Consider the following 22282-nt stretch of genomic DNA (forward strand, 5'->3'; position numbering starts at 1 on the left):
GTTCCCACGGTCCTGTGCAGGGTCGCGGGTGGGCACTGCCGTAGGAGCGGACAGGAAGGATGGCGAGGGGGGATGTGAGCGATGGACTGGAGTGGAGTGCAGGGGGTGGTGGTCCCCGGCCCCCTCACATTTCCCAGCACCCTGCACCCCGCTCTCCCTCCCAACCACCCACTCAGGACCAGCCACGCGGCCCCGGGGTAGCCCAGCGGGTTTATTATCGGAGGGGGGACATACAGAGCAGCCGTGCCAGCCCAGGGCACCGGGCACCCAGGCACAGCCAGGGCTTGGCACAGAAGCAGAGCTGAGGGAAGCCAACACAGGGGGCTGCAGGTGCCCCACTGTGGGATCTGTTCCCCCAGGAGCTGCCCCACGGTGCAATCTGTGCCCCCGGGGGGCTGCGGGTGTCCCACAGCAGGATCCATCCATCTGGGGGCTAACGGTGGTCCATCCCCTTGGGGGATGTGGGCGCTCCGCAGCAGGACCTGTTCTCCCAGGAGCTGCCCCACGGTGGGATCCTTCCCCCCGGACGCTGGAGGTGTCCCACAGCTGGATCCGTTCCACTGGAGGCTGTGGGTACCCCACAGCTGGATCCACCCCCTCAGGGGCTGTGCGACGGTGGAATCCATCCCCTCGGGGTCTGTGGGTACTCCACGGTGGGATCCATGCCCTCAGGGGCTGCAGGTGCCCCATGGCAGGACTTGTGCCCCCAGGGGCTGGTGGCAGGGATGGAAGGGGATGGCAGGAACGGGTCCTTTTGCCCCTGGTCCATAACGTATATAAATATAGAGGCTGTGTGTATCCATCCTATGTATATATGTACAGCGGGGGGGCACCCCCCTGGCGCCCGTCACCGGGGCGTCGGGCCCCTCACTGGAGCCAGGCGTCGCTGTAGAGGGAGCGGGCCTTGGCGTGGCGCCGGGACGCGGCGCTGGCGTTGAGCACGGCCACGCTGCGCCGGCTGGAGCTCACCACGTCCTTCACGAATCCGGCACAGTCGGGGCACACGTCCCGCAGCACCGAGCCCTGGGCGTAGATGTGCGGGAATTCCTCCTCCACCCGGCGCCAGCACGGCCCCGACAGCGAGCTGCGGCACAGAGCACTCCGTCGGCACCCACCGGGAGCAGGAGGAGGAGAAGGGGGGAGGAATGGGGAGGAAGGCTCAGGGACTCACTGGAAGGGCTCCCTCCGGCGCAGCGGCAGCGCCTTGGGCAGCAGCGAGCCCGGGAGGCTCTCGAAGCCCAGCGCGTAGACGGGGATGTGAGCCAGCTTCTTGGAAGGCATCTTCATCTACCGGGATGTGGGAGTCAGGACAGGATGGGACGGGGACAGAGGTGGGATGGGACGCAGTTGGGATAGGGCAGGACAGGGGCAGGGATAAGGATGGAGTGGGACAGGGGCAAGGATGAGATGGGGCAGGACAGGGACGGGATGGATCAGAGAAATAGCAGGACACATACAGGGACAAGGCAGGACAAGGGATGGAATGGGGCAGGGACAAGGGAGAACAGAGACAGAATAGGACAGGGACAGGATGGGGCAGAGATAGGGAAGGACAGACAGGGAGGATGCAGGACAGGGATGAGATGCTATGGGACAGGGACAAGGGAGAACAGAGACAAAATGGGGCAAGGCAGGACAGGGACACAGTGACACTGGCCGGGGCCAGTCCCTTACCTTCAGGCTGCAGGAGCTACAGACAGACCTGGGGACATAGAGAGAGGCCATCTCAGGGACCCTCCTACCACCCTCCCAGCCCCTGACACAGCACAGCACAGTGCTCACCGTTTGCAGAAGAGACAGGCTGCGGGCCAGGAGAAGAGGGGGAACTTGGCCCTGCAGCAGCAGCAAACCTGCAGACAGAGTGGGGTGAGTTGGGGTTGGGCAGGGGTACACCTCCACCAACCCTTCTGGCTCCCTGGCCCCATTCCCACCTTCCCTCTCCGCAGGCTGCTGTACAGCTCCTTGCTCTGCAGGAACTTCTCCATCTCAGCCTTGACCAGCACCCTGCGGACATTGATCATCTCCTCCACGGTCAGAGCCAGGCTTTCCACGGGGTGGCTGAACTCCTGCAGGACAGGGGGATGTCACCATGAGCTGTGGCAGAGGGAGCCATGTGCCCACAGTCACACTTGCCTGGTGTCCCCAGCCCTGGTGTCCCCAGCCCCGGTGTCCCTAGAACCCACCAGCCAGAGGTGCTTGGAGCTGGTGGTGGGGGCAGCGCTGGATCCGTCCTCCGGTCTCTCCTCCACGGCACCGAGGGCAGCCCGGGGCAGTGCTGGCCCATCTGGCAGCTGGTGACAGCTGGCAGGGACAGAGCCTATGAGGAGGGACAGGGAGGTCATGGTGAGGCCATGTTACCTGGTGCCACCGCTGCCACAGGGCATGGCACAGCCCCCTGGGGATGGGGACATGGGGACCTCCAGCAGTACCTGAGCGGGGCCGGGGCTCGGGCTGCAGTGGCTCCAGGTCCTGGGGTGCAGCCTGGTCACCCCCCAGCTGGCTCTGCAGCTGTGCCAGGTCCTGCTCTGAGAAGGAGCGATCCCGCTTCAGTGGCATCTCTGTGCCTGGAGAGTCCTCATCCTGCAAGGCCATGGGTACCACATCACCCCAGGGACCTGGCACCCCCCATGTCCCTCCACCTCCAGGGTCCCCCCTTGCCTCTGAGAGGTTCATCTCCTCCATCTCGGCCAGGGTGGGCGCCTTGAGGAGGACGCGTGGCCGTGGGCGCGTGGGCATGGCACTGGCCGGGCACCGAGAGAGCTCGAGACAGGAGTTGGAGGCCAGGCGGCCAGCACAGGCATGTGGGATGCAGGGCAGGGAGCTGTACCCTGCAGAGGGACAGGCTCAGCACCATGGGGATGGGCACAGAGCTGGCGCGTCACAGCAGGGAGGGGACACTGGTACCTTTCTGCTCCACGGGCCGGAGCTTCCGCTCCTGCCTGATCTCCTCCAGGATCTTCTCATGGAGTGTCCTCTGCTTTTGGGGCAGGGGCCGCAGCCGTCGCTCTGATGCCTGTGGGATGTGTGGATGGGACCTCAAGTGGTAACCATGGCTCAGGGATGGCACTCCCAGGGTGGGCATGGCACCATGCCAGGGAGATGTCCCAGTGCCAGTGCTCACCTGCTTCAGGGGGGGCCGGGAGCGGATGAAGTCAAGGATGAGCTCGTGGGCATCCTTCTTCACCCGTGGGGGGATGTCTCCATCCACCTGGGGAGGGTGGGGGTCATTGCCAGGCTGGGGCATGGCAGGATGGAGGGTGAGGGGCTGGCACGGTGGCTGCGCTCACCATGACCTTGCGGAGTTTGTAGTTGCGGGCACGGATGTCCTGCATGAGCATCTCGAAGGGCGTGAGCTGGTACTCAGTGGGCAGCGGGTTGAACTGCTTCTCCTGCACCTTCTTCAGCTTCACGCCGTGCCGCAGCTCTCGCATCAGCTGTACCCACAGCCGGGCCTGGGGGGGCACATGGACACAGTGTCAGCACCCACTCACCCATCATGGCCCCCATGCCCCAGCGTTGCCACTGTACCCAGTCGGTGTTGCGCAGGCTGCCCAGTTCCGCCGCCGGTCGCTCCTCCTCTTCCTCATCCTCCTTCAGCTTCTGCAGCAGCTGTTGTGGTACAAGATACTGTCACCCTGCCCTGGTGGCACTGAGGGTCCGACTGAGACCATGTCATGGGGCTGCAGCACTGAGGTACACCCAAAAACACCCACATTCCCAGCTGGCACAGCACTCTGGGAGGTTATGGCTAAACGCCAGCACCAGTAGCCCCGGTGGGATGGGCAGAGAGGGCACTGGCTGGCTTCCCTGGCTAAGTAGTGGTGCCAGTGGGCACCCACACTCACCTCCTTGGCATCACGGATCTTGGCAAGGAAGGCCATGAGCTCCACAGTCTCAGCGAAGAGCGCACGGCACACAGCCTGGTAGTGCGCCGGGGCGCCGGCAGGGTCAGCCAGGCGGGCAGCACAGCACCGCATGGCCTGCCCGAATGTGCGCACAGTGCGTGGTGGTCCCTCGCCCCCCTCCTCTTCCTCCTCCTGCCCCCCATAGCCCTCGTCAGCTGTGGCACAGCCGCTGTCCTCTGAGTCGCTGTTGGTCATCAGGTCAATGAGCTGCTCCAGGCGTGGGCTCAGCTCCCGCTCTTCGTTCTCATCCAGCCCCCAGTCCAGTGCCCGGTACACAGCGAAGCCCAGCGACTGCACCATCTGCAGGACATGGCATAGGCTGGGCATCGAATGTACCCTGGCACCAGCTACCCCTCCCATCAGCGCTGGGTCCCATCCCAGGACCCATGGGTGAGGGGACCAGGTGGCAGCACCCACCCCACACAGGCGTGTGATGGCAGATGGGGCCAGTCATCGGCCCCCACATACCTGGGCTTCGGCGGAGGGTGTCAGCAGCGCGGGCAGGTCTGGAGGAGGAGGGCAGAGTCACCACTTGCACCCACAGCCTCGCACTGGGCATCCCATCCCGCATCACCTGGGGATGTGGTACCCACCCGGCTCGGCTGTGGGGTATCCACCCTGAGCAGGTCCCACGCCCAGCAGTTTCTACCCCAACCTGAGACTCCCGTTCCTGGCTGCTCCCATCCTGTCCTGGTCCCAGAGCATGGCTCCAGGGACAGTGGGCACTCTCACATTGAGCCCTAGCATCAGGCAGTGGCAACACCACCTCCAGGGGGGCACATAAGGGGGGCACAGGCATTCCTTTATCACTCACCTCCAGGGCTGGAGGGAGCTGAGAGCTCTGCAACCATGGGGAAATGCCCCTGCATCCCTTTGGGCTGTGGGCACCAGGAGTGTGAGCACTGGCAGTGTGGGCAGTGGCAGTGTGAGCACTGACATCGTGAGCAGCAGCAGTGTGGGTACCGGGACTGTGAGCACTGGCAGTGTGAGGACTGGCAGCCACAACTGGAGCATGGCACACACACACGCACACACAGAGCCCAGGACATGCTCGTGGGCAGCTCAAACTCTCCTGGTAGCCACAGGATGAGGAACATGAGTGGTCTCTGCAGTGTCCCCAGGGCTTCCAGCTCCACTTCCTGACCATTAGCTCTGCATTGAGCTAATCAATGCGGCAGCTGCAAGGATATGCCAGTCGTGTGCCAGCCAGGAACAGACAGCAAGGGCAGCTCCAATGGTGGTCACAGTGCCACACACAAACCCATCACCAACCCATCTGCCCCAGCCATTGCCAGCTCCCACTGCAGTGCCAGCCCTGGGATGCCATCATCGCCCTGCAGTTGGTGCCTGGCCAGCAGGATGAGCCCAGTGAGTCCCAGTAGCTCCTTCCAGCCACTGGGACACAGCTAAGGAGGGAGTTCCCATGGGACAGGGGACTGGAGTGGCTCCAGAGGGTGCTGTTGGCTCACTCAGCGTGGATCCAGCCCCATGCCCAGGCAGAGCTGCCAAGCCACGTGCCAGGTTGTTACCACCACCTGCAGCGGTGCCCAGAGGCACCCAGAGTCCTTCCAGCCTCAGGCTTCACTGTGAAGAGGCTCGGTTTGTCCCTAGGGAGATGGCTCAGGTTGGCACAGAAGTGACCTCGTAGCAGGAGGCAGTACGGTGTCACTGGCACAGTATCACTGGTATGGTGGCACTGGCAAGTGACACTGGCTCCAGCCCCACAGTGGCTCAGGGCAGGGCGTGGGGACATTCCCAAGCAGGACCAGTGGAGCCGGTGTGACCACACCATGCCCAGATGCCACAGGCACGTGCCGTGCCCATGTGTGTCCCTGCCTTGGGCATGGAGATGCCCAACACGCCCTGGCGTCTGCCCGGCCACCGGCATCAAGGCCATGCGGTGACCCCACAGCACCGGCCCCTGTGGCCTCGCCGTTGGACGAGACAGGTGGAGGCATTGGCTGCACTCCAGGTGCTCCTGGAGCCTCCCAGTGTCACCCCTGGCAGCCAGCCCAGCCTAGTGACACCCCAGAACCGTCACAGCTGTGGCTGGCAGTGCCAGTCTCCCACGGAGAGATGGCCGGGAGGCTGAAGGTCGGAGATGGGGCTGTCCCGTGTGCAACACACAGGGGGCTGGGGCAGGACGAAGTGCCCTGAGTGTGCAAGTGTGGACGGCCCATGGATGTCCCTGTGGGTGTCCCCGTGTCTGTCTGTCCTTGTTGTGTGTATCCTGCAGCCTCACGGTAGATGCCAGGACCACGCACACCCCTACATCCATGTCCAGGCTCATTGGGTTACCCGGGAGGCCCTGCCGGTGCCAGTGTCGGTGCCACACCAGCCCTGGACCCCGAATTCATCAGCCCATCTTCCCCGCCAATCTCAGCAGTGCCGGTGCCAGTCCCCACCGCCGGGGCCAGGGCTTGGGGCTCACCCCTGTCCCCGCCTCTGCCGCTTTCCTGCCCCCCGATGCTGGTATTGTCCCTCTCTCCATCCTCACAGTCTCTTCCAGCTTCTCCAGTGCCCTCCCCGCACCGCTCCCCTGTGGCCGTTGCCTCTGTGCCTGGCCCCAAGCGATGTCGCTTCTCCTGCCTATCCGTCGCTCCCAGTACAGATCCTTATCCACCGGCGCCGGTCCCTCCCGCCAGGGCCGCTGCGGTTGCCCCCCCCGCAGCCGATATCCCTCGTCCCTCTGCGTCCCCAACGCCGGTGCAGCACCCCCTGCCGGTACCGGTAAGTCCCGGTGCCGGTAAGTCTCAGGTGCCCGCTCTTTATGCTTGTAAGACCCGGTGCCTCGGGTCCTAGGGGTCGTAAGTCCCAGTGCCTGTAAATCTCGGTGCCGGTAAGCCCAGTGCCGCACTCCCGGTACCAGTAAGCCCCGGTGCCGGTAAGTCCCGATATGCCGGGTCCCGGTGCTGCTAAGCCCCGATGCCGGTGCCCCGTTCCTGGTGCCGGCAGACCCTGGTCCTGCTAAGCCCCGGTGCCAGTAAGTCCGGGTACCCGGGTCCCAGGGCCAGTAAGCTCCCGTGCCCCGGTGCCGGTGCCTCGCTCTCGGTGCCGGTAAGTCCTGGTGCCCGTAAGCCCTGGTAAACCCCAGTGCCGTTAAACTCCGGGTCCCGGTAAGCTCCGGTAAGCTGTGGTAAACCCCGGCGCCCCGCTCCCGCGATGCCGGTAACTCCTGGTGCTGGCAAGCCTCGGTGCCTCGCTCCGGTGTCTGTAAGCTCCGGTGCCCCGGTAAACCCCAGCAAGTCACGGTGCCCGTAAGCCCCGGTAAACCCCGGTAAGCCCCGGTAAGCCCCGCTCGGGGGTGCCGTCCCGTCCCCCCCCGCGCGGGCGCCGCCCGCTCCCGCCCCTCCCGTGCAGCGGCGGCCTCACCGTGCGGCGGGGCGGGCAGGCGGAGGGAGCCGTCGGCGCGGAGGCGGATGTCGGCGGTGCGGAGCGGCGCGGGGGCCACGGGGGCGGCGGCGGCGGCTCGGCAGCCCTGGAAGCAGAGCGCCCAGGCCTGCTCCTCGTTCAGCGGCTGCTCGTAGCACTTCAGCACCTCCTCCAGGGACAGCTCCCGCGGCGGCCCCGCGCCCGCCCGCGCCATCGCCCCATCCCGCACCGCCGAGCGCGGCGGGCGGGGGACACGGGGCGGGGGCTCGCGGGGACACGCCCCCGAACGGCCACGCCCGCGCTATCGGCCTGGCCCGTCCCGCACCGCCGGGAGCGCGGGGGGGCGGGGACACGGGGACAGGCCCCGCCCAGCGCCCCGGCCACACCCACCACCCCGGCACCGCCGGGGGCACCCGCCGGGAGGGGCCGCGGCGGCGCCGGGGGGCGCGGGCGGATCGGGACGGCGCGGGGCGAGGCAGCTCGGTGTGGTACGGTGCGGTACGGCACGGTACGGTACGATACGGTATGGTACGGTGCGGCACGGCACGGTACGACACGGCTCGATATGTATGGCACAACTTGGTACGGTGTGGCACGGCTCGGTATGCCATGGCATGACTCTGTGCTGTGTGGCACTGCATGGTATCGCATGGCACTGTGCAGTGCGGCACACTCCGTACAGTGTGGCATGGCTCGTTAGAGTGTGGCACGGCACAGCACAGCTCAGTACAGTATTGCACGGCTCAGAATGGCACAGCTTGGCTGGCACGCCACAGCACGGCACATCACAGCTCAGTTCGGGATGGAACAGCTCAGCACGGGACGGTACATCACAGCATGGCCCAACTCGGCCAGCCCAGGCTATAGCACTGGGTACAGGGAGTGGTTGCCCCGGGTTACCTGGGTGTAGGGTGCATGGCACACACCTGGGCATAGGGCAGAGGGCACAGGGCGTGGGTGCCCCAGGCATGGGGTGCAGGGCACGTGATGAGGAGCACTGCCCGGGGTGGGTGCAGGGCAGTGCTGGCTGACACCCCACAAGGGACACAAGAGCCCCATTCACCCCAAGAGGATCAGGGTGGCCACGGCACATGGCTCAGCCCTAGCCCTGGCTCCCACCCCACAGAGTAAACGTGCCACGTGTGGAGCAGCAGGTGGAGGGACACGATGGCCTTGGGACTGGGGTCACCTGGGGACACAGAGCAGGAGTGAGGGCAGGAACCCAGGATGCCAGCACCCATGGGGACACCTGCCACGAGGCACCTGCCTGTGGGGTGCTGGGAAGCCTGGGGAGCTCAGCTGGGACTGGGAAGGAAAAGCCAGGCTGGGACAGGAAAACTCCTCAGAGGGAAGGAGAAGAACTCCAGATGCCAGAATGTGTTTTGTGCATGGCCAGGAGCAGCAAGAGCAGGTTGAAGGTGCCAGGATGAGATGGAGTCTCTAGGGAGACAATGTCCCTTGGGAACGTGATGTGGGGATGGTATTCCACAGCCATTGGGAATGGCTGGCATGGCATGGTGCTAATGATGGGATTGCTCTGGGGCATCAGCTGGTCCCTCTGGACACATGGGGAGGGCAGGATTGTGCTGGCAGAGCAGAAAGGACAACCAGTCCATGAGAAAGGTCAGAGGGACACATGAACACTCTTGTCATGATGAGCTTCCCATTTCCATGATGGAAGGAGCATAAAACCCTGTCTCAGCTCCATTAACCCATGAGCATAAACTGGGATCAATCCCAGAGCTGCGCTGGCTGAGCTGGGAGAGGGACAGAGCAGAGACATGGATTCTACTTGTCCCACATAGCCAAAGAAGCTGCAGGGCCAGAGACCACTGGCAAAGAGCCTGGGATGGAGGAGAAATGCCCTTCAGTGCCCATCCCAGAGAACCTGAGGAGTGTCAGCTCCATCTTTAGGAAAGAAAATAGGAGAATGGAGCAGAATACTGTGAAATGCAGCCCTGTACAGTGCCTTGGGGTTTAGGAAAGGGGAGGATGGATACAGGTGCATCTCTTGGATTGCTCAAACGGACCATATCCAGGTGGGAGCATGTTACAGGGAGTCGGGAGCACAGTGCCGGCTTCATCCCCAGCTGCATCCACATGGAATGGCACATGTCTCCAGCCCCTGGAGGAGCTCATGGCCACAGTGCTGACACCTGGCTGTGGTTTGAGAGATTTGAATGCAACGTTTGCCCTATAATCAGCTGTTTTGGAGCCTGCCTGGGAAGCGACTTCCCGGGAGGAAAGCCCACCAGAGCAGGGCTGTGCGGTGCCGGGTGCCAGCTTTCCATCGCCTCCGGACACAGCCGGGGCGGCACCGGCGGGGAGGGGAGCGGGGAGGACGTGCGGCGTTTGAAGGCGAGAATAACCCACCCTGCAGGATTCATGGGATGGCATTTGCATGACAAAGCACGGAACCCTTTGCTTTGGGTAAATCTACAATTAATATGGAATCGAGGCATAATTAAAAGCTACCAGCGTGGAAAACTCAAACAGAAGCCAAGCGTGTATGTGGATGAGGGAAATAGAATTAAAAATGAAAGATAAAAGGAAAAAAAATATGAAGAATTTGGGAAAGGGTGTCAGAGTGCTATGGGAGGGTTGGAATTCCTGGTTCCTTCAGTGTGGAATCAGGAAGAGAGGGGCACGGAGGTGGGATGGAGGACAGACAGAACCCTTCCCCAGCCACCTGCAGCTGTGTGCCGTGTTTCCTTGGGGATATGCTGTTCCCATGGGTTTCAATTCTCATATGCAAAAAATTTCCTTAAAAAGCCACAGGAACCTGGAATAAGCACATGGAGCACCTATGGGGTGGACGTGCCTCTCTCATTTTCCTTTCATGCTGCAATAAACTGGGAACATGGAAGGAGGGGGCATTTGACAGGGCAGTTTCCTACTGCTGCATGCTGGCCTTGGATGTGGCTGGAGTTTAAAGCGGGATACTCTGAGGGACATCTTGGGGACATTTGGGGACCATCCTGGAGGCATTGGGAACACCCTCAGAGACCTCGGAACACACTGAGGACCTTGGGAGCACCATGACGGTCTTAAGGTTACCCTTGGGGGCACACTGGAGACCTCAAGGCCACTCGGGTGACCTTGGGGACAACCTTGAGGACACTGTGGGGACCTTGGGGATACACTGGGGGTGGTATGGAGACCTTGGGGACACCATAGGGACCTCGGGAACATCGTGGGGAACTTGAGGACACTGAGGGCACACAATGGGAACCCTGGGCAGTGATGAGCTCTTGACTGTACCTCCCAATGTCGCCTTGTTGGGTTCCATCACAGGAATGGTTTCCCCTGGTTTTCCTTCCTTGGCCAAACCAGAGTCCCTGACCGAGTGTTCCACAGCACTAACTGCTCTTAGACTTTCTGATTCCCTGGAATGCCCCAGCCAGTCCTAAGGCAATGAACTCCCGCACTGGATACAGGCACTTGGATCATCCTGAGGGGACACTGACCCCATCCTGCTGCCTTCCCACCACATTACATCCCTGTGTAAGCAGGTCCACAGTCAGGAGGTACCAGGTTCCCTGGACACTGATGCTGTGAGAGCTTCCCGGTGTCCATGTGAATAAACCTCAGGAGTACCCTGGAATGCCAAGCTCTCGGTTGGACATCTGCTGGGGCTGGCCCAGTGGGGCATCCCAAAATCTGAGGCTGCCCTAAACTTGACAATGGCACCCTGAGGGGTTAATGTATCTCAGGAATGTGACTCTGGCAAGGGTTCCCAAAGTCGGTGCTGTGGGGTCTCTCTGTAGCCTCCCAGGCACCAGCTGCCAGACTCGCTGGCACTGTGGGAAGTGTTCTCCAGCTCTTGGCGAGTGTGCTGCTGACTCACCTCCGCCAGGGCCAGCTCACAATGAACCATCCCACGGCTAATTCCGGCAGGAGCTAATTCCTGATGGTGGGACATCTTTCGGTAATGGATCACCACTGCTGCTCCAAGCCCTCTGCTGGGCATGCGGACAGCAGCTGACAGCTGTGGTTCATCACCCGGGAGGATCAGACCAGAGGGAAAATCCCTCTGGGAATTCTACACTGCTTCCTATGAAACCTTACAGCCATTCAGGACTTAAAGGGAGCTGAGAAAAAAGAGAGAGAGAGGTTTTGGAAAAGGGCATGGAATGACAGGAAAAGGGGCATGGGCTTCACACTGCCAGAGGGCAGGGTTAGGTGGGATATTGGGAAGAAATTCTTGGCTGTGAGGGTGGAGAGGCCTTGGCACAGGTTGCCCAAAGAAGCTGTGGTTGCCCCATCCCTGGAAGTGTCCAAGGCCAGGTTGGACGGGGCTTGGAGCAACCTGGTGTAGTGGAAGGTGTCCCTGTCCATGGTAGGGGGTGGGACTGGGTGGTCTTTAGGGTCCCTTCCCACCCAAACCATTCCATGATTCAATGATTTATTCCCCCAGCAATGCTGGTGATTCCTCCCTTTGGGAATTCCACCCGCTCTTGTCCCTGGGTGGGGCACAAGTTAGCAGCATCCTGAGCGCCGAGGGACACGGGGCTACGAGGGCCACATCTAGACAGGATCACAGCCCCTCACCCGTGTTCCTCCATATCTCCCCACATCCCATCGCGTACCCCCACACTGCCCTCTCCAGCCAGAGCCGCACTACCCCCCATCTCCCGCCGCCCTCCCCAACATGCCAGCCCCCGCCTACGCCACTACCAAGATGGCGGCAGGGGGCGGGACCAACCCGTTCTTTCAGCCAATAGACAGAGGCAGCAGGGCGGGCGTGACCACGCCTCTCTTGCCTTCCAGCCAATGGGGAGAGGAGGGCTCGGCCGGCGGCAGCCAATGGCGGCGCGGGTCGGTGTGGCGGGAAGCGGCGGCGCGCGATGGCGGGCGCGGGCGGGCGGAGCTGGCGGGACCTGCTCGGTACGTGGGGCTGAGCGGCACCGGGGGGAGCTCCGGGAGAGTCCCGGCTGGGCCGGGGGGCAATGTCCCTCCTCTGCCCAAATATGCCCCATCTCTCTGCCCTCATACACCCCCCTCTGCCCTCATACGTCCCCTTCTACCTTCCGCATACCCCCCTGCCCTCATACACCCACTCTGCCCTGCTACGCTCCCATCCTCATACACTTCAAACAGCCCCCTGTGCTCTCATACACCCCCTCCCGTGCCTTCATACACCTCTCGTCTTTGTACGGCCTCCCTCCCATCATACACCGCTCCCGCCCACCTCAGACCCCCCCTTCTGCCCACCTCTAACACCCACCTCTGGCCTCCTCGTACAAATCCCCCTGCCCTCCTACCGCACTCCATACGCTCTCCTCTGCCTTCCTCATAACCCCTTGCCGTCATACACCCGGCTGTCCTCATGCACTCCATCTGCCTTCACACAGGCCCCTCTCTCTGCCCTCGTACCCCAGCAGCAGGGAAAAGAAGGCCTTGGGGCCTGTGGGAACAAGCTGTGGTCATAAAACAAACCCAAACTTCTCAGCAGGGAGAGCCAGGAAGCGGAAAAGCCCCTTTGGGAGTGGATCAGAGCTCCAGGAAGCGGCTCTGAGGCTGCTGGATCACCACCAGAACCTGACTGACCTCCTCCTGGAGGTAGGAGCCGGATGGTTCAGGGGGGTCATGGTCCGGCTGGGATGGAGGGAGATCCCAACTGGAGGTGGGTTCCACCAGCTGTGCAGTGAATGTCCCAGGAACACAGTTTTCATGACACATGGAAAGAAAAACCAACACTGCAGGAGTAAGCTGAAGTTTGGAGGTCTGTGTTGCCAAAATGAGATTATTTTCTTTTTCCTTTATGTTTTACACTTACAGACTGAAAATACTTAAGCGTGGTTTGGATTTGGGACAAAGAGAAGTCCAGCATGTTTTTCTTGGAGTCAGAACTGGCTTCTTGTGAATCTAGGGAAAAAAATCAGGAGAGACTTGTGTTTTCTCTGAATTATCAACCATTTCTGACTACCCTGACTGTCTTCATGACAACCTAGACTTGACCCAACCTTCTGATTTGGCCACATTCTTCCTCTTCTCACACAGTTTTGATTTTACAGCTGCAACAGCTGTAAAATCTGCAAACACCTCCCATACTTCGGGATCTTTCTTTCTCTACAGAGTATTTACCTTTATAAAAAAAAAAAGGGTGAGCTTTCACTAGAAAAGGATCCAACATTTGGACATGTTTCATCAAATATTTGTGGCCATGTGGTTTCACAGAAAGGACTTGAAAGATGGGAATTACAAAAATTCTGCTCCTGGCACTGCTGCTGAGCTCTTGGATGCTGGGGGGTGAGGAACTTTGACCTGTATCTCCTTTTTTCTGCACAAAATAACAATAACTATAGATATATCTCTTGCAAGGTGCCCTGGAATCTGTGGTATTTCATTTTCTCATGGGGGAGGTCGGTGCTAATTTCACTTCAGTTGCTCCAGCAGTGCCAGAGCTTTAGAGGGAATAGGTTTGTAAATGTGTGTAACAGACATCTAAGGGTTTTTTTTGCTTCCAGGTGGGAGATTCAGCCAAGCCAAGTGTGCAGGATGGCACAGAGCAGCTGGGAGTATCATCAGAGTCATTTATAGGTTAGTATCTACTGGGGATACAGTGAGGAAGAATTCCTCCCATACTGAATGTTTGCCTGTTAAATGCAACACCACTTTTACTTCCTATTCACTGTTCTGGTCTTTTTCTTACTTACCTGCTGATGACACCCATGGCAAGGTGTCAGTCCTTGAATACTTTTTTATTTGAAAGTGTTACAAGGCTAAAACACAAAAATCTGCTTCTCAGGGACATTCCATCTCTGTGGCTGTTCTTCCCCTGTTTTATGTATAGTAAAGGAATCATACATGGAAATAAAAATAATTTACTCTGTACAATGGATGACATTTGTGCTGGAAGGGGTTTGAGCTATGGGATTCTGTCTTGGAAGTGTCCAAAGCCAGGTTGGACGAGGCTTGGAGCAATCTGGTTTAGTACAAGGTTTTCCTGCCCATGACACAGGGTGGGATGAGATGAGCTTTAAGGTCCCTTCTGACCCAAACCATTCCATGATTCATAGCCAGGTTTCCAAACCCTTTTTCCTCCCATGTTTACAGCTTTCTGCTTTGTTGTTTTGTTCAGTCTCTGTTCTGCAGGAACAGGCCTCCAAACTGGACGTGCCCACAGCGACCTTGGCAGCCAAAACCGCCGTTACCAACATAGAGCGGATCTGCCAGGCTCCTGCCAGCCCCTCTCCAGTGCCACTGCTGAGCTTGGACCAGAGAGTAAGGGGGAAGGGTTAAATTTAATTTATCTAGAGAACAGCAATGTTAGGTTTGTCTTTAAGCCCAGTTTATCTGCTCTGATAAAGCCCCCAAACATGGAGGGCCCGAGTGGACAATTAGTCACTGATGTGTCTGATTCGCTCACAGAAGTGCAAGATGTGTGAGAAGTTTGGGCCTTTTCCGTGAATTCTCTCTACCATTCAACCCTTTAAAAAGCAACAAACAGGGGAAAGCAACAAATTATTTTTCTAAGAACGTGTTATTCACAAAGGGAATTATTTCTGCTTCATTTCCGGTGTGATGCCAGAAGAGGTTGTCCTCCTTGCTTCAAACGGTGAAGGATTTGCTGGCAAACAATGTGTTCTGTCGCTCCCTCTTCTGCCAAGAAATGTGGAAAATGAAGGTAATCACTCAAGGAGAAATGGTGTGGCGTTATAGACCATGGGATTTTATCTGTGGGATGTGACATTCCTGAATTCCATAGAATGACTGTGGTCTTCCTGACCTACCGAAAGTGTGATATGAATTATAAATGTTAGGGGGTTTTGTTGTTTTGTTTATTTTAAAGCAAGTTCAGTGGGAAATGCCTTGTCTCTGCTGTGGGATTTGCTTTTTCACAGGACTCAGTTGAAGTTTGGAATTAGGTGAGTTATTAGAAACTGCCTCAAAGGAGTGTTGGAAGCACCTTGATCAAATGCTGGTGTGGGGAGCTCTCCAGGTCCAGTGCAGAAGCTCTCAGCTGGCTGTGGGGTGACCCAGTCCCAAAGTCCTTCACGTGCTTTGCCAACAATAGTCCTTCTGTCTTTGCAGTCCTGGTTCTCCACCCAGCTTATCTGGGAATGGTGATAAGCCAAAGTGAGGTCACAGAGAAAGAGATAGCAGATAACAGGTTGTATTGCCTCACAAATGGGATGTCTTGATTTCATTTGGGTTTGTTTTGTGAAGACAAGTGGTGTTGTGAGGGGAGTTCAGGGCTTTTTGTGAATAGGGCAGTTCTGATTCCTCCCTGTTCTGATGGGAAAGGAGGAAGAGGCTGATCTGCCTGGATAAAGAGCCATGCTCTGGTCTCACATATCTGCTTCTGGGCTGAAAATAGACCCCGTGTGTTTCACAGGCTGATTAAGATCTTCTGGTCCTGGGGCAGACATGGGATAAGAGGGAGATAAGTGCTGCCCTGTAACTGAGGATGTTACAGTAAGAATTAGGTTGTGAAGACAAAGTATGTGGGCGAGTTTGGGGTCAGAGTATGAGGTAGCTGCTGGTGGCTGCAGAAAGCTCCCAGGGCTTTGGCTTTTCCCCTGTGCCCAAGGTTCCCAAATGCCTCTTCCTTCCCAAGGTGGGAAGGTTTGGGTTCTGTCTGGAATGAGTAGAAGCTGCTGCTGCACTTTTCCCTGCCAGGTGCACCCTGCAGTGGTGTTTTGCTGGCTCAGGACTCTCTTGGACATGCTGTCCCAGGCAGGAGCTGGAAGGGATGTTGCAGGGCAGCAATTTGATCCACATAGGAGCGATGTCTGGTGCAGATTTTTGACAAAGGTTGTTCATTTTTCCCCTCAGTCCATTGGTCTGTCTGCCTACACGATTTCAGTGTTGTTTCCTGTAGTCTCCTACAATCCCAGTCTATATTGGGATATAGATTTGAGAGCAGCAAACTCGTTCCATAGAGACTAATAAATAGTTAATAGACTAAAAGACAATTCTGTAATCTGGATCTGGATCTGAATTAACAAGACCTGAAACTCAGCACTGTTACCTGTTTCCTGGAATATCCACTACTCCTTTGAATGTGCAGAATCTGCATTATTCTGGGGGAAAAATATGGATATATAAATTACTTGTCCATGAAAATTTAAACTGATGCATCTACAACTGTAAACCATCCAAAATCTGTAGGAAGGGAAAAAGCAAATGTAATCTTTCCTCATTGGGCATTTCCTGGGGTATCAGGTTTAAATTTTAGCAACTTCCGGATAGTTTGAATAAACAGAATTCAGCTTTATTTTTTATATATCATTTGCATCAGCTAAATGTAACCTGTGACCTAATGGTAACATCTCTTTAGGAGCCTCCAGTGCTGGAAGTCGTGTGGCACCTGCACAGTGGTGACATCGCTGGACTGGCAGACCTGCTGGAGAGGTGAGCAGAGCTTTGTGGCTTTGCAGATGTATTTAATCTCTTAAAGCCTATTGAAATATAATCGGGGATTAGTCATGAGTATTCTGGACCCAGGATATAGTCAAGTGCTGGCAAGGGATCAGATTAGCAGGATTAAGAAGTTACTGTGGGTTTGAGAGGTTACTCTGGGATGATTAGCCCAGTTTAGATGCAGTGCCTTGTTGATGTCCACCAAATGAGCTGCTGGACTTGAGAAGAAGTCTTGCTCTACAGAAGTTGAGTGCTTCCACCTTCACAAAACCTTACATTTTTGATCTGGCAGAGTTAATCTTCAGAGAATAGTTAGTCTAAGAATTTTTTTTTTTAATTTCCCATCCCCCCTCCCCCCCCTGCAAGTGTAGGCCAGGTTGGATGGGACTTGGAGCAAACCGGTCTAGTGGAAGGTGTTCCTGGCAGGGGGTGGAATTGGATGGTCTCTCAGGTCTCTTCCAACCCAAACCATGATACAGTGCTAAAAAGAGTGTGTATATATGTATATAAACAGTACATACAGAATTATCCTTTGTAAAGTTTAAGTTGTTTCCTTATGGTGTCAAAGAAACATTGCAATAAGCTTTTAGGCTTTTGATACTGGTTTAGATGTTCATGATGAAAGCCTTCAGTGCCCACTGTGCTTCACATTTAAGGGAACCAAAGACACAGATTAAGACCTGAATTCCTTTTTTAAAGTATTTTAATCCAAGTATCTTAGAAATTGGAACTGAAATTCTTCTAGCAGAGCTTTCTCAGTGGAAACACTTTCATATCAGACATAAGGAAATACCTAGATGCACAATTTAACTTGCATTTTTGCCTTTGTGTGTGTGTGTATGTGTTGTAGAATCTTTTTATAAAGCAAATAATATAAAAAGCAACTGTTTGTAAAGCAAATGTGCTGGTCCAAATTAAATAAATGAAATTTAGGGCAGAGTGCACAGGTGGCTCTTCCCTGAGCCCAGAGGATGGTAGTGGAGACAACAAGGAAACAGGAGGGACTGAACTGAAGGTGGTTTTGTGTGTTGCAGGAGTCCAGCAGGCTCTGAAGTGGTGGAGTGGCTGTGTAGTGGCCTCTGTGGACTCTGCCAGCAGGCTGGGAACATCCCCTCTGGGGACACGGAGCTGGCACACCACCTTCTCTCAGGCAAGTCCCTCATCTGTGCGCGGGGCAAAACCTTGGAGGTGTAAAAACACAAGCCTCACTTTGTGTTTTCTTATCTTGTTTCAGTGAGGGGAATATATTTTTTATATATTTGTCAAATTTAGCAATTTTTTCCGCTTAAAAAAATAATTGGTTTGAATTTTTCCATCCCCTGGACTTACAGTAACATAAGAAAATGTAGTTGGGAAGTGTGTGTGGCAAGGGCTGATACACTGTATGACACACATGCAAAGTGTCAGAGAGATTTTGGACCACAAATATTTGGGAGTTCCATTCCCCCCTATGTCATTTCCTATTATTTATTTTCTAATTTTATTTAGGAAAAAATCTCCTCCAGCCCCTCTGAGTTCTGCAGTGGTCACCTGTGAATTCTTTAGTCTTTACAATCCTTTAATTTCTGGATCCTTTTTCCTGGGAGTAATTTTACTCCAAGACAATAAATTGTTCCTGCTAAGTGGTGAACGAGGCTTTTCAGACACTGTTTGGACAGGTGGGAGGGGAAAGAGCAGGTGATCTGTGTGCAAGGGGGCTGCTGAAACACCAATTCTTTATTGATTTGCAGACTTTGCCATCGTGTTCCTTCAGAATGGCTTTGAGCAAGCTTCGGAGCTGGGAAGGAAGGTGGAATTCCAGAAGGTTCCCTATGTAAGAACAGAATAAACCTGGTTACAAACAGTGCTTTTAAAAAGTAATTCCATTATAAACCTCTAGGTCTTGCTGAGTGGAAATAAATCAGAGCTTGGGAGCAGCAAGGAAAGGGTGGTGGTCCGGGTGCTGGAGTGGGGCAAATGGTGAAGCCAGAACAGAGGCTGTTTGTATGGAGCACTGCTCCAAGGTGGCACAGCAAGGGCTTTTTAAACTTCCTCTCACCTTGATTGCTCTGTTTTTTCCATTTGAATGTGAGGCATGGAATGCTGGTAAGAATGGGGAATGCTGCCCCTCTGTCTATTTTACCTGTTCTACTGCAGAGCCTGAGGATAAAGTTAAGCTTTCAGAGGGATAAAACTCTTGGAGTCAATTTACCTTTTCTGCATAGAACTGCAGCTCTTTGAAACTCTAAATGCCTCAATTTGTCTATTTTGAACAGATCTGCCATGCTGTCTTGCAGAGAATGCTGGCATGTAAGTATTGCTGTGATCCTGGCTTTATGCAGCCACTGCTGTTTCTAAGACTTCTGTTCCTTGTTCGCTGCTAAATCCCTAAGGAGAAATCCTTTGCCTGGCTGCTTTGCCTGTGCTGTTGTGCATAATATTTATGCTACTGATTTTATTTGCCTCTGCTTTTCCCTTTGCTTTTTAAAGTGTCTCCAGACACTGCAGATAATTTCTTGCCTTTTATGCCACTTTGTTTTGATGCTCTCAGCTGTGACATCAGATAGATACCTGACCTGATTTTGTGATTTTTAACTGGTTTGCTTGGAAGCAGGTGGAACACAGGGGTTAGACCAGGATCAGTTTGCTGCTTAGATTTATTTTTTTCTGCTTAGTGAATTAAACTTTGAATTCACAATATTATAAGTGATTTTGCTGACTCACCGTTTGGGCTTCAGACTTATCTTTTGCAGAACCTATTTTTTATGCTGAGCAAAGACATCTAATGTTTGTGTGTAGTCTTTAAACAGCCTTCATGAACTGACAACGTGCCTGCCTTGGCCTGAGCTGCCCTGACTGCTGCGGGCTCAAGTGTAGCAGCGCCTGATTTACATGCAAATCCTGATGCAGGAAGACTAAACACACATGGGGGTTATTTTTGTCTTGTGTCACAGCTGATCTTCACGGGGAGATGCTGTACCTGCTGTTGTCGCCTTCCTTACACCCCTCACACCCCTGGTAGTGTCACCTGACTGCACGGCTGCTGTCACTCCCCTGTCTCCTTGGTGACAGTGCTCCACCACTTTCCTTGTTGGCACGTTTCCTGCTCAGTGCTGCTGCAGAGACTGCTGCTTTTCCTCTGCTGGAAGGTGACCCAAACACACCACTAGGTCTGTCCCCTCCATCCTGTGCCATTCCCTGTGGGCACTGCCAGCTCCATCCCTTGCTCCAGGTCTCTCAGGGAGAGCTGTCTGTACACAGAGAATCCTCACAGACCTTGTGAGTGCTTCTAAAAAGGGAAAGCTGCAAGAGAAGTGCTTTATTATTTAATACGTATGAATCCTATCTCAGGTGGCCCCTTAACAGTTGAAAACCATCCCTTCTCAACAGAGGAGTAGGGATTTTGGAGGAGGAGGAGCAGACTGTTGGCAGGCAGACAGGAGGCTGCATCCTGCTCTTCATTTGACCTTCCCGTTTGCGCAGCCTGCACTGCCACACTCGCAGTCTGTGTGCCTGCAAAATGTATTACATGAGTTTTATGCAAGATATTTTATTAGTCTATAATTTTGGGTCACCTTTGAGGGGTTTTGCTTCATTAATCTTTGGAGAACATTGGGATTTTTTGTGTAGAAGCATTCCCTATTACTGAAGACCTTCAGAGGAGGAGAAGGACAGGCTGGAGTAGCATGGGAGGGCTGTGCTTCACAGTGATGATCTGACTGTGTTGAACTGCTGTGCCTGAAGATAAGCTGAGTTTATCTCCTTTTCTTTATTCTCTCCTACTTAACCTTAAAGTATTCCTCATCAGGAGAGGAGAGTGTTACCTCCCAGGGCTGTAATGGCATGTGAGGCACGTCTGGTTCTCTGCCACTGCTAAGTGAATTGTCTTTTAAGGGTTTTTCTCTTCTCTGAATTATTTTTATAAACAAACCAGGCTCCTTTAGCTGCTCAGCGAGGAGGGTTTTCAAGGCAGGATGGCACAAGGAGCAGAAGTGCTGCTGCAGCAGGCTGCAAAGCAAAGGGTCTCCCAGTCTGTGGGCTCTGAGTGGTGTGGGCTGATCGTCAAGACAACGGTGCTGCGCAAGCTGCCAACCTGTTTGATCTCCACCAGTCATTTTGGGGCAGATCTGGCTTTTAAAGGAATTTCTGTTCAGCAAATGCAACATTACAAACGTGTGGCCCTCCCCCAGCCTGCTCTTTGTTTGGACCAGGGTTCCCAGGCTGGTTAATTCAGCTTGTGCAAATCCCTGCCTCCAGACAGGCTTCCCTTTCCTGCAGCTTCACAGTGCTCACACTCACACTGTTATGTTTGGGTTTGGAAATTATGTGCATTTTTTAGATTTATGTGCATTTTTAGACAGCTTCATTATTAGCACGTTCTGGGGAATGTTTTAAATTGGTTCAAGGTCAGTGGTAATAATTTCTGAGTCTCTGGGTCACTTTGGAAAGAATTTGGTGAGAATTTAACACTGCTAAATGGCTTCTGCACATTTCCCTAACAGGGTCACCTTTGAAAAGGTGCACAAATTGCTCATTCGTATTAGTTCCTGTGCGGTGTTTACTGTCACAGTTCCTTCCATTTCTATTTCTCATTGTGTTTTTGTGCATTTTGGGGAACAGGGGTGCTCGATGCTGTTGGTAAAGAGAAGCAGAAAGATGTTTCCACGTTGCAAGCTGTGAGGTTCTGGTAAGAAATGCTCCAAATAGTGTCAGGAGTAGGTTTTTATTCACTGTTACACTTGTTACTGAAGTAGGGAGAATGGTTGGGCTGGTTTTTACTTGTTTACACATACCCCACCCCTCCCAGTGCTACTTGTCTTTGGTATTCTTCTCTGATAAAATATGTGCAGATGAAAGTGCTTGTGAAAAGATAAGGGCCAGGTTGGAAAGGGGGTTCTGGTACGGCTGGAACCAACCTTGGAGCCCCCTCTTGGCATGCAGAAAATTCTCCAACAAGTGTTCTCACTGCTCCTGGAAGGTGCCATCACCTCCAGTTCCTGCTTCCAGGCCTGTTTTGTTTAACTGCTTTGTACATGTCACCTTTAGTCCTGTGCTGGGAGATACATTAGACTCAGATTTGTAAATCTGATGTGTACACAGTGTTGAGTAGCCATTACACTTTTGTAAGAAAAAATACATACAAAAAGTATATATTTGTGGCAATTTGAGAAGGTGGATGTAGAATAAAAATAAGTCATTCACCTTAAGCAGCACCTGGTTGATCATATTTAATCAGCGACTCGTAGGTCATATTTAATCAGTACCTGGTTGATGCTATTTAATCAGTACCTGGCTGATCATACTTCCTGACATTGTTTCTGGTATTTCCTTGTCCTTTGCAGGCTGAATGTGTTCAATGTGTCTGTTTATGGAAGTGTGGCTCACCCGGATTCCATGCGGCAGTTCTTCAGACACACCCTGACCGAGGTTCTCACCTACAACCCAGTGCTGAAAGGTAGGAGTGGGTGGGGAGAGGTGTCTCCAGGTGTGTCTGGAGCTCCATCCCACCCAGACCTTCCTGTGTGGGGTCCAGCCTGGAGGACCCAGAGCCAGAAAAGCTGGCTGGCTCCCCAGCTCCTTCTCAGAGTCCACATAATCAGAGTGCCAGATCAGACAAAAAAAGTCATCTGGGCTTTTAGAGGGTCATAGATCAGGAG

General features: G+C 54.9%; 2 protein-coding genes across 3 annotated transcripts in view; one reads left to right on the forward strand and one right to left on the reverse strand.

Annotated features, from left to right (window-relative positions):
- Positions 1-195: 195 nt before the first annotated feature.
- Positions 196-7545, reverse strand: SPIRE2 (spire type actin nucleation factor 2). Of its 2 annotated transcripts, none has more exons than XM_027647039.1 (15): positions 7278-7545; positions 4374-4411; positions 3846-4205; positions 3529-3609; positions 3288-3452; positions 3122-3208; positions 2905-3013; positions 2659-2828; positions 2430-2580; positions 2184-2317; positions 1932-2066; positions 1783-1850; positions 1675-1702; positions 1172-1287; positions 196-1084 (listed from the first exon to the last, which is right to left on the reverse strand). In XM_027647039.1, the coding sequence occupies exons 1-15, from the start codon at positions 7489-7491 to the stop codon at positions 868-870; spliced, it is 2073 nt and encodes a 690-aa protein (XP_027502840.1). In that variant the 5' UTR covers positions 7492-7545; the 3' UTR covers positions 196-867. The 2 variants fall into 2 exon arrangements, with proteins under 2 accessions (XP_027502840.1, XP_027502841.1); XM_027647040.1 differs by lacking the exon at positions 7278-7545 and adding an exon at positions 6403-7192.
- Positions 7546-12124: 4579 nt separating this feature from the next.
- Positions 12125-22282, forward strand: part of FANCA (FA complementation group A) — a 33030-nt gene continuing 22872 nt past the window's right edge. The window contains exons 1-11 of the mRNA XM_027646950.1: positions 12125-12164; positions 12733-12839; positions 13748-13820; positions 14362-14504; positions 14812-14907; positions 16564-16637; positions 17681-17796; positions 18377-18459; positions 18902-18935; positions 21246-21312; positions 21968-22080. Coding sequence (XP_027502751.1) covers positions 12125-12164; positions 12733-12839; positions 13748-13820; positions 14362-14504; positions 14812-14907; positions 16564-16637; positions 17681-17796; positions 18377-18459; positions 18902-18935; positions 21246-21312; positions 21968-22080 — 946 coding nt within the window. The remainder of the gene's footprint in view (positions 12165-12732; positions 12840-13747; positions 13821-14361; positions 14505-14811; positions 14908-16563; positions 16638-17680; positions 17797-18376; positions 18460-18901; positions 18936-21245; positions 21313-21967; positions 22081-22282) is intronic.

Source organism: Corapipo altera, unplaced genomic scaffold (genome assembly GCF_003945725.1).
Source record: "Corapipo altera isolate COAL_440 unplaced genomic scaffold, ASM394572v1 62, whole genome shotgun sequence".
NCBI classification, from domain to species: domain Eukaryota; kingdom Metazoa; phylum Chordata; class Aves; order Passeriformes; family Pipridae; genus Corapipo; species Corapipo altera.